At 38.2% G+C, this 12,018-nt stretch overlaps 1 protein-coding gene and 1 long non-coding RNA gene across 4 annotated transcripts; one reads left to right on the top strand and one right to left on the bottom strand.

Moving 5' to 3' along the window:
• Window positions 1-2,616: 2,616 nt before the first annotated feature.
• Window positions 2,617-5,283, bottom strand: LOC106913822 (uncharacterized). 3 transcript variants are annotated; one of them, XR_015763788.1, is made up of 3 exons: window positions 4,132-5,283; window positions 3,862-3,985; window positions 2,617-3,030 (listed from the first exon to the last, which is right to left on the bottom strand). It is a non-coding gene; the product is annotated as an uncharacterized LOC106913822 (long non-coding RNA). The 3 variants fall into 3 exon arrangements; XR_015763789.1 differs by having other exon boundaries at window positions 3,833-3,985; XR_001417487.2 differs by having other exon boundaries at window positions 2,617-3,985.
• Window positions 5,284-8,659: 3,376 nt separating this feature from the next.
• fam43b (family with sequence similarity 43 member B) lies at window positions 8,660-10,824 on the top strand. Its single transcript, XM_014993734.2, has one exon. It carries the CDS (start codon window positions 8,952-8,954, stop codon window positions 9,948-9,950), a length of 999 nt encoding a protein of 332 aa, XP_014849220.2. The 5' UTR covers window positions 8,660-8,951; the 3' UTR covers window positions 9,951-10,824.
• Window positions 10,825-12,018: the final 1,194 nt, after the last annotated feature.

A 12,018-nucleotide genomic window follows, 5' to 3' on the forward strand; every position in this document is an offset into this window, starting at 1 on the left:
TCTGTGTTCCTTCTCATCTGTGTAGTTCTAATTTAATCAAATCTCATGTTTTCACATCCCAGAGACAATAAGATGGATAGTTTGTTTGTGGCTTTAACCCATTCATTCCAAATTTTTCCCAAACATGTAAATATGAAAATCCGATGTCATTGATAGCCCTTTGAACTAATCAGGGAAATAATTTTAAATTTTAAATTACATACATAATAAAAGTATGTAAAAAAAGTGTGTTTTATGTTCGGTCACAATTGTGACCGGTGGGATAATATGGTGTTCTAATACTAAGATGAGCTAAAAGTGCTTTTTCCAAATAGACATGATCATAATATGTGAACATTGTTTCTTTAGTAGAATATATCTTGCCACAGCATTACTTTAGTGCAACATTTGCTCTGTAAAGTACAAATTTGACTATCAATATATTCTAAACCAAGGTAAATTTGAGTGCTTGAGTGTTTATGCATAATTATATTGAACTTCAGTCAGTTGTAGTGTCATCACAGTAACATAGATCATAAAGATGACATCTACAGTAGAGGCTTTCATTTATATTTCTGAAAATTATGAACATTTGTCACACTGTCATAAAGTAAAACTCAATAGACTTAGTCCAGGGGTCTCCGTCTCCAGGATTTAGGGCCTGTGTCATGCATCTTTTCCATCCGCCTCTGCTTCAGCACACCTGAATCAGGTGATAAGCAGGACTCTGGAGAACTGGACTGCATACTGAGAGGGTGATCCATTTAATTCAGGTGTGTTGGACCAGGAACACACCTGAAAGTTGCAGGATACCGGACCCCAAGGCCTGGAATCAAAGGAGAGTAGTATGGCTCCTTCTCACCATTTGGTGACTTTGGTTTTCTTCAATTTTAGGTTATTTCATCTCTTTCTTACTTTCCATGTTCTTTCTTGAAGCACTCAGTGTGCAATAAAACCTTGAATTTCTCCAACGCATGGGTGGTGCAAAAGCAACAACTGGAACAACATCTCTGGAAATGACTCTTGCATTGACTGACCAGAAAGTGTCTTGGTTACATCTCGTCATAACTTGAAGAGAAGTGTCCATTTGAGATCTATTTCCATGACCTGCTGGCCTTATACCAAACCTTTGCATAAGATAATAAGCCATGATGAGCAAATCAGTTGTTCCTCCTACGACACATTTGTAAAATAATATCTGAAAGGTAAATGGCCTGTACTTGTGTAGTTCTTTATCAAGTCCAAATGACCTGAAAATGTTTTCACCACATTTAGTCATTCACCCATTCACACACACATTCACACACCGACAGCAGTAAGCTACTATATTGTAGCTACAGCTTGCCTGCCACAGTTTGACAGAAGTAAGGCAGTCATACACCGGCTCCTCCACCAGGGTCCTCTGAATACCACCGGCTGGCATGGTGGCTGAATTGTCCTCTTGATCAAGGTCACAACTACTGACACAAACAAAGTGGGGGTTCCAGCAGGCAACCCACCAGGTACAAGATAAACTCCAACCTCCTAGGCTACCGGCACCGTTTCAGGTGTGCTTTTGGTATGGACCATGTTGAGAACGAGAATCTCAATCGATGAATCATAATTTGTATTGACACACGGAGCATAAAATCAGCCAAGAAAAGCATTCAGACTTTACTTATTTTATTAACTTTCAGCGCTGAAAGGAGACGCTTTACCATTACATCCGAGAAGAGTTTCTAAAAAAGTCTGTGCAGCGTCTGAGGAAAAAGAGGAGGGCAGCTGATTATATGGACTGAAGACACTGCCTGAAATCACACCATGACTCTGTGGCCTGATAAGTTTCTGTTTCTCGTGAGAAATGGACCTTGGTGTCTAACAGAATCAAAAATGTAACTCTTTACTATGGGCCCTTTGTCTAACAGCGTGTGACTCTTTCTCGGCCTTGGTAAAGCATCTCAACAACCACCATCACTTCTTGGACCTGACCATGACATTGAACCTTGAGGGGGTTTGGTCATAAAGGTCTACACCTCTCATGTGCTCATTGATCTAGTTGACATCAGTCTCTATATAATTCTTCATCTTTGTTTCCATTAGGAAAATATTGTTGTTTTTCTAGTGGATCAGCAGTTTCTCATCTTGTGTTGGAACCTCATTTGGATCCTCTTTAAAGGGTACATCAAAGAGACAGCTGTCCCTTCGTCATAAACTTTTGCAGGTGGTAACAGAGTACCACATGCCTGATGAAGGGTCAGATCATCCTCTTTTCCCATGAACTGATCATATGCATTCAAAATCAGGCATGGAAAATGGCCCATCTTCCCCTTATAGTCCATGTTTAAGCCATCACTATCAAAATCAGTAAGGGTTCCATTTTTCTCACAACTACATTGTTGTATGCTTTGTCTGGCTATAACAAAGTCCAACAAATCAAGAACCAAACTCAAAATTAATCTTAAAAAGGAAGAAGTTAGGAATTGGAAGAATATGGTATGTATTTAAATAAGTGGACTTATTGGTCAAACGTATTCTCCCACCTGTCACTATTATGACCGTCAACATGTTTACACATCCTGCTCACACACCTAACAAATTTTTATAAATGCAAAGGTGAATATCATAACTAGACACTTTAAAGATGATGTGCACCAAAAATCTTTGTTGTATGTTTATTTAAACATACATTGCTATCCTCTTCTTTGGGAGGTTTGTGGCACTCTTTTTCTCGCCGAGGTGCAACCAAGATTTAATCAGCTCTAGTCATGTGATAATTTAGTCTAAACATGTGATACTGCATAAGTATTATCCAAACACTAAACGTTGAATGTTTGCTGAACATTAACTGAAAATTTAATCAGCAAGCTTTTTAGAGTCCTTGAAAGTGAAAAAAAAAATCATTTTTCCTCTGATGTTTGGGTGAACTCTTCTCTGCGGAGGTCGGCCATCTCTCTGGTTCTTCCTGAAGGAGATCCATCAGGAGTTCTGGTGCTGCTCACAGTGCAGACGGTTCTCCTCCCTGTTTGCCGTTGTCCCTCTCTCAGCCAGAATCTCCAGTCATTTTTCTTGATCCTTGAATAAACATAACAGAATATGTTCTGGGTGTTATTTATGATTCGTTTGTTAATTAAAACAATGTTTAATATAAAAATAAGATTAATTTATTTCCTTAACAATTCCTTCTCCTGTTCCCTCAGAAGGAAAGAGTTTAGGACTCACTAATTACATTTACTCAAATATAGTTGAGTAACTTTTTGAAACTCAAATGAAGTTTTAGGAGTACCGTTACTATGCTGAACTTTTTACTTTTACTCAGGTCATTTTATTATGAAGCATCACTATTCTTATTTAAACAAATTTTTTATTTTGTCTTTAAAAAACTAAAAATTCCGCTGAACTTTATATTTTGAGCCCTCTAATTGTGTAATTTTTTAAGATATGAAATAATTGATAACTTGATCAGTTACTCAGTACTTGTATACTTTTTACCAAATGCTTCTTTACTCATGTGTAATTTCTTATTCAGCTACTTTTTACTTAAACATGTAAGTAAGAGATAAACATGAGTAAAAACATGTTTGGAGTACAAATTATGGAACAGTAACCAAATGTTGAGGCACATATGTTGAACAAAAACAGGGAAACTAAGGTGGCCAAGTTATACATCCACAAAGAACTACTGAAATAAATAGTCATAATTACTTTATATGAATACGACATGTATGCATGTGGGCCACACTTGGCACATTTCAGGGATGTAACCAATAGGGACAGATTTTAGCAGGAGTTCAGCTTTTATCCATTCTGCATTCTGTACCCTCACTAAGGTCACTGTATTCAGGTAGTCTGTTTACAAACATCAGCGTTAATTTACCCCCACATTTTTTAAATTAAATGTGTCACCAGTGCATTTGGCCGGGTGTTCCTGCTCCAGAAAGGTGAAGGTCTCTGGTCACCCTGAAGCTGTGAGATCACTGGAAACAGAGACCAGAGGCCTGCAGGATGATCTGCTGTGACAGCTTAACATCTGAAAACATACACGATAGAAACATTAATGAATGTGCTGCAAAAACAAGCTGTACTTTTGACCTGGTGGCGATCAAAAGTACACCTGTTGGCCTCAAGTTTGGTTACAAATATGACTGTAGTTGGAAAACATCAGCGTTAGCTTACCGTCTGGGCAACCGGAGGATCCTGGACGGACAGCAGCGGTGCATGTCTGAAAGATGGCCTCCGATGCAGATCTCCAAGGCTTGGCACCGTCATTCTTTCAGCTCGATGCTCCGTAGAGCTGCCACTGGATATTGCAGTTCACTTACGATGTACAGTCAAGTCTGCTCCTTATAGTTGGACCACAGCTGGTAGCTACGAAGGCGTCCTGAACCTTCAATCGTAAGCCAACTTCAGCGGCCGCTTCGTCCAAACTATAAAAAACCCCGACGGTGAAGCTCTGAGTCCATCAGAGCCGCCAGCTGAAACACGTTCTGTCTGAGCGGCCACACAAAAATAAAGTCAGGAGTAATAACACTATTTTCTAATGAAGTTAATGAGCTTATGCTTATTGATAACCCGTTAGTAGGTCGCCATCTTTCTTGAAAGCAAAGTAGGTGTGACGCTAACCAACCAATTGGGGAAGTTGTAGCCTGATGACGTGCCACTCCTCATTTGCATTTATTTTTCCCCCTAAGTTTAGCGGGGAAAATAGAATGTGATAAATAAGAAAATAAGGAAATACTAAATGAATAAGGGAAATTGGAAAATGGGAAAATTAAAAGTTTTTCAAACAAAAGTTAAATGAAAAATAGGTTAAAGAAAAATGGGTACATAAAGAAGGGATATATGAGAAATTGATTAATGAAAGTGGGAAATAGAAAATCGGGTTAATGGAAAAAGGAAATGGAAAATGGTTAAATTAAAAGATAGATTAATGAAAAATGGGTAAATAGATAAAGAGATTAATGAAAAATGGGTAAATGAAAAATAGACAAAAGAAAATGGGTAAATAAAAAAAGGGATATATGAGAAATTGATTAATGAAAGTGGGAAATAGGAAAATCGGGTTAATGGAAAAAGGAAATGGAAAAATGGTTAAATTAAAAGATAGATTAATGAAAAATGGGTAAATAGATAAAGAGATTAATGAAAAATGGGTAAATGGAAAATAGATAAAAGAAAATGGGTAAATAAAAAAAGGGATATATGAGAAATTGATTAATGAAAGTGGGAAATAGGAAAATCGGGTTAATGGAAAAAGGAAATGGAAAAATGGTTAAATTAAAAGATAGATTAATGAAAAATGGGTAAATAGATAAAGAGATTAATGAAAAATGGGTAAATGAAAAATAGATAAAAGAAAATGGGTAAGTAAGAAAAGGGATATATGAGAAATTGATTAATGAAAGTGGGAAATAGCAAATCGGGTTAATGGAAATAGGAAATGGAAAAACGGTTAAATTAAAAAATAGATTAATGAAAAATGGGTAAATAGATAAAGGGATAAATGAAAAATGGACAAATGAAAAATAGATTAATGAAAAATGGGTAAATGGATAAAGGGATAAATGACAAATAGATAAATGAAAAAGAGAAATTGGGAAATTGATAATATGAAAAATAAATAAATTAAAAATTGGTTTAATGAAAAAGCTAAACTATTTATTTAACAAATTTTTTATTTATTTCACTCATTTACTTCATTTTTTGATTTATTTTACTCATTTTTTATTTATTTAACCCATTTATTTATTTATTCAATTTTGGCGCAAATGGCTTTCCATACACACCAGGGTTAGAGAAAGAGAAAATACTTTTGTAGTGTATAGCTATTTAATTTTTCTTTCAGCAGAGACCTTGATACTAACTCCATGCTGCCTGGCACAGCTTACTGGCATCGGGGTGCTCCTCCTGGATTTGCAAAACAAATAACTAACAACCTCCCTCTGGCAAAGTACTTCAGTGATCAATACGTCTCAGGTGATCAGTTATTCAGGAGTTTTGGAAAAAATATTAGTGTGTTTTAAAAGGAATGCATGCTGTATCTGCATCAGTCAAACAAGGAAAACTAAAGAGAATGCTGAATCTAAAACAGCTTAAATGAAACATGAAATCTAAGCAAAAAAATAAAAAATAGAAAATAGGGAATAATTTTAATCCTAGAAAGCTTTAAAGTTTGGAGAGATTCTCTAAAACATGAGCAGCAAAATTGTCCCTCCAGATGAACATTATTTCACATTAGAAGGTTTTCATGCTTGTGGACTTCATGAACAAAAACATATACTGGTTATGCAGTATAAATAATAAGAATTAAGTTGATGTTGCAAATCTTTTTTTAAAATTATTTTTCTGCTGTATTTCACAGGTAAACTCAGAACCTCCTCCTTTGGATGTCACTTGAGTGAGATGGAGAACAGGCACAAGGGGAGGGACGCAGCAGACAACATATTCAGTGCTAATTGGATCTGCTAGCTGAAGGCAGGTCAGTGAGACACGCTTCATTGCAGCTGAGTGGCTGGAGATTGTTTTTAAAGGAAATTACTCATTTTTCTGATGATACTAAGTAAAATGTCATTTTTTTCTGGAAAAATATCTCATTAACATCTTGGTCAAGACATGATGGATGGATGTTTGAAAGTGTAAGTAAAAGCATTTTCACATTTAGAGTTTAACAAAAAAGCATTAGGCCTAAACTGTACAGCCTTAAGAAAACCATTAGGCAGAAAAAATAATTGAAACACTAAGCAAAGCTTCCACACACAATTTCATCAGTGCAACATTTCTGAGCGGGCTCACTCTTTTGTTTTTCAATCTGTGTTACTTTCGGATCCAGCATCTAATCAAGCCAGGGGTTGGATGCGTCTGTCTTTTTCAGTTTCAATTTTCCAGGGAGCAAAAATGTTGGCCTCTGGTGTAATAGAAAAATCTCACGTGGTCTGAGTGAAGATTGGCAGACACAACCTATTTTTCTCTGTCAAAAGCTTCACAAAACTGCTTTGCAACTGGAGTGACTCATCATTCAGGGTCCTGCTATTCAGCAGTGATGATTCACCCAACTTTACAGATGAACATCAATGTGTTGTAAAGGTTTTCAGCAGAAATAGGTAAGTGAAGTGAGACACGGATCTCGACTTCTCCAGCTTCTACGATTTTTTCATTTGCTAAATCTGATTAACCAATAAGCTTTAATAACATTTCAACAGTAGGACTGGGTGTACAGAAGTTGAAGAAAGTAATAACTTTAATGATTCTTGTTGTGAGCCACTTTATTGGTGTGCCGGTAGAAACAAATCCAATAAGCAATAATGGGAGGTAGTATCCAATATTCTGAGTTAATATTTCAAACTAAACAGCTGCTTACAGCCATTACACACCTCCAAGAGTATTAGTAATCACAGAAATTAGGTTTAATGTTCTACAATTAGGAAGTTATTGTCATCTAAAAGACAAAAAATGTTTGTTTGATGATTTTTAACATTTAAGCAACAAAAGTCCTGCTTAGAGCTTACAACATTCCCAATTTTATTTTTTATGTTTTTCCTTTTTCTTCCAATAAATATGTACATTCTTATACAAAACCTTCACATGAACTCTACTTTATAGATTTTATGTTACATTATTTTTACATTACAAAGTTTCCCAGGCTGGTGAAATCTGTTTAGATGCCAGAAAAAAGATTTTCTTGTTGAAATTTCAGAACACTATTGAAAAACCTTCTGAGGTCAAATCAGTAACCAGAAAGAGACAAAAGTAAAAAGCAAATCACTGTGAAGAAAACCTAAACAGCAGAGAAGAATGTCTGTCAAATGGCAGGAAAAAACAATGAGAAAGTTTAATGACAATATTTCCACTTTTTTATTAGAGGGTCAGGCAGTGACCTCCACAACACATAATGCACGTGTTGCGTGTTTTATGTGCAATTTCTGAATTTCTTAGCATGAAGTAACGGGACTTTCCAGTTCAAATTTCCTCCACAACAGCAGGTCAAACATATAACAACAATAATACGACTCTAGTAGTGGCTGTGAAACAAGGTTGACCTACTGCTGCTGTGGTTGCTGTTCAGATTCTGTACTGAAGGTGCAAAGTGGCTATTATCAGCTATTCTTTGGCTCAGAAAAATATGAACTATAACTGTTAGCATTTAAACACTGATGCTATAATTTAGTAATTATATTGCTGAGTCACATTTTTAATACTGACATTAATTAATGTTACATTTTTGCTTGTTCGGCATATACATTATCACTTTCCATTTTGCTGGACATGTTTTATACTTGTTTTATAATGGTTTGTTAGATGAATATTGCAGATCCAATCAATCACAGACAATATAATGTAAAAGTAGTTTTGCTGAGTTGGTTGGGGTTCGCTTGTCTGGGAGCAGGAGCCCCAAATCAAATTCTGCTGAGGGACCCAATAAACTTTTTAACAGGCTTTGGCTTAAATGATCGAATGAGCCGACACTTCTGGTTCTGCATCTTTCTTTTAAACTAATAGCTGCTGATACAAAAAGATGTATAAGTAATTTTCAAATAACACAATGACAAAACAATACACTTATCAAGGAAACAACGTAAAACTTTCTTCACCAGTCTTGTGTCTCTCTTTCTTGTATTTGTAAAAAGCTTAGTGATGCCTCAATTTGGAAATGAGAAGATAAAAAGCACTTTGGTAGGAAGGTGTATGGAAGCAAAACAATGAAGCATGGAGAGGGAGATGATGTCGAGTGCTGGTGTAAGACTCCTGCGCTGGTCAGCTCTGCATGATGCAGACTAAAGAGGAGAGAGAGGAGGAGGAGAGAAAGGAGGAGCGAGAACAGGAACAGACTGCCTGAGCTGCACAGCGCTCAGTCTCTTCTCTGAGCTTCGCAGAGCTGCTGCTTGTCTTTGCGCTTATTTTACTCTTTCACCCACAACGCTGTTCAAGCATTTTTTTTTCCCCCTGAACTGACAAGATTTAAAGAAACAGGCAGAGGGTGTTACTTTTCCTTCTGCACCATGTTACCCTGGAGAAGGAATAAGTTTGTTTTGGTGGAGGATGATGCCAAGACTAAGCCCAAGAGTCTGGGGACGGGGCTGACCTACCACTCCATCCTCTCCTCTCTGCTGCGCTCATGTCCAGACTTGCTCCCTGACTGCCCCTTTGACTGGGTGGGCAGCATCTTTCATACCAAACGGCAGAAGGTGGAACTCAACAAAGAGGAGCCCGTTTACAACGTGCGTTACCTTGGGAGTGTGGTTACCATCACGGCAAAGGGAGACGGCTGCACCCAGGAGGCGGTGGCCAAGATCTGGGCAAGGAGCAATTATGGGGAGCAGAGTGTCAAGATGAGGTTGATGGTGGGGTCACAGGGAATAAGAATGAGTGCTGACAAATCTGGGAAGAAGAAACCCATCCATCTGTATTCTCTGAACAGAATCACCTACTGCGCAACCGACCCATGCCGGCCCAAAATCCTGGCTTGGATCTACAGGCACCAGGTGAAGAACATGGCGGTGGTGCTCCGGTGTCACGCCGTGCTGGTCAGCAAGTCGGAGAAAGCCCAAGCTATCGCCCTGAGCCTCTACCAGAACGCCACCTCGGCTTTCAGCGAGTTCAAGCGGCTGAAGCGTCAGAGCGATTTCCGGCACCGCCAGCAGCAGCTGCTGGGCGAGGAAGCGGTGCCCCTGATGCCACTTAGGAGGCTGCTGAATGGGCAGTGCCACTACAGACCGCCTGCTGAAAACCCGGGCACCACCACCCGCCTCTGCTCCATCACAGAGGAAGAAGAAGAGGAAGAGGAGGAAGAGGCGGAGGAGGAACAGGACAGCAGAAATAAAAACAACGAAGAGAAAGAGGTGAAGGAGAAGCAGAAGGTCCTGACAACAAACACAGACCCGACTCAGTTGCTATCAGAGCTGGACATTGGGGACATCGCCCGGCTGGAGCAGTGCCAAATCAACTTTGTCAGCGACAGCAACAACAACACGTTTACATTCATAACCTCTCTAGTGTGACTGTGATGTAGTTTGGGAAAGCAGCTCTCCAACTCAGTAAAAGACATTCCTCTCTTTGCCCTCCACCGGCGCCCCACTCAGGCTCCCTCCGTCCACGTCGGTGCAACGTGAAAGTGTTTTTACCAGAAACTTCTCCCACTGTCGGGTGGAGGCGACGGTGCGATCCTTCAGTGGGAGCGATTTTTCTTCCTCCCAGATGGCTCCGAGGTTTGGCTGTAGCAGTTTAGGGAACTGCTTGTTTACACTTGAGGGCTAACGCACAGACCGACGACAGCACAATGACGAACGAGGACAGTTGTTCACAAGAGCACCAACGATGCTGAGATTGCTGAACATGGGTCTCATATCGAGGAGAATTTTCTTTTTACTTTTATGTGAGGAAAATTAAAGCCGCGTTTACCAGCAGGGACTTGTAATAGTTTTTTCAGGGAGGTTTCTTTGTAAATTTGTACATTTTTCTATTTCTGACTTAAGTATTTGTTATGCTTTTACAAATGGTCAAGGACGATTAACAAACAAGGCTATAATTCAGGAGGGAAGCCATTGAGTTGAAATCTATATTCCTGCCGTTTGTTACCATGCACGGACAAACTTCCCACCCTCCATTTTTCGTCTCTGATCCTTTAGCTCTTAAAAATCAACACTGTGATTAAAATTGTATGACCAAGGGAACATCCAGAAGTATTCATGCACCACTTTACTGTTTATGTCTTGAATTTTCAACATACCAATATATCATTGTTTTTCTGTGACATGGCCTCACATTTTTTGAGTTTTACAATTGTGTTTGTTTTTCCACGAGCCCTTGCAAAAACGGACACAGACCCTCGACGCTTAACTCAATCTGTTTTCAAAGATTAGCTTTCTTAACTGTGCTCCGTGTGTGCTACTGTCTCTAGATGCTTTGTAATAAATATAAGATGAAGCTATTTATTTTCCAAATGCGATGAATAAAAGTTGCGCTCACTTGGGTTTCTTTCTTGAATTCTCAGAGGGAGAGTATTTCTAGATTCCATCAAAGAGATTATTCAGATGAAAGCAGCAGCTCTGCGTTGTTGTGCTGTGCATTTGCATGTTTGTGATGTTAGATGGCCTACCAGCCCTTCAGTGGCACCATGGCCACCTGTTTTTATGCATGAATTTAAGCTAGGAAAGGATAATGAGCAATGAGTTGAAACCTTAATTACAAACCCATCTAAAAAAACTGAAAACATTGAGTAAAAGTACCATCAGGTTTTCATACAAGCATTTTCAGCAAAAATTTGTTAAAAAATTTTAAGGCAATATTTACAATATTGTTGCTCCTGTAATAATATTGATTGTTAGATATATATCAATGTACTCTGATATATCTCTGATATATATCTAGCCATTGCATGTACTCAGAAAAATATGCTTTTTTCAAATAAAGATATTTAGCAAAATCACAAATTTTATTTCACATGAAGTGAAATAAAATTTCACACAGGGTCAAGTAAAGACTATTTCATATTTTTACATCTCTTAAAAACAAACACTAACTGAATTTGAAAGAAGCACTTACATACTTACTGTGTAATCAGATGGCTAATTAGCCAGGCTGGGTTAGCTAGCCTGACCTCTACTTATCAGATGTTCTGTTATTGACAGCTTTACTTACAAAAGAGCAATCCCTCAAAAGGAGTAATGGGTGCCGTCTTTCAGTTTCAAGCACATAGCGCTCTGAGAAATGAGAGTGACCTGTCTGGTAGTGCACAAAAACACGGAAGGGAGGGGCAACTGCTCCGAAAAACTCTGGAACGTTCTCTAGCATTTTATTAGATAAATTTACACCATAGTACTGAGGCCTAAGAAGGGACAAAATTAAATAAATAAATATGTTAGTAAATAACTTATATGACAATAAGTTAATTAAATAGGTCATTACAACATTGCAGACAATTAAATAAATGTATATTTTAGTTATTCCATGGTTCCTGTTCCTGCAGGAAATCTTTGAAAATTATGTTTATTGAAAACTCAGGTTTGTGCCAAAGGTTTGTCAACTAAATATGAAGTCAAGGCCCCCACTTAGTCACCCCTTACAAAT

This window comes from Poecilia mexicana, unplaced genomic scaffold (assembly GCF_051168715.1).
Source record: "Poecilia mexicana isolate PSO_F unplaced genomic scaffold, ASM5116871v1 scaffold_7, whole genome shotgun sequence".
Taxonomy (NCBI): Eukaryota; Metazoa; Chordata; class Actinopteri; order Cyprinodontiformes; family Poeciliidae; genus Poecilia; species Poecilia mexicana.

Excerpts from the sequence above, each read along its gene's own strand:
- fam43b (XM_014993734.2), top strand. The coding sequence starts at position 8,952 with ATGTTACCCTGGAGAAGGAATAAGTTTGTTTTGGTGGAGGATGATGCC.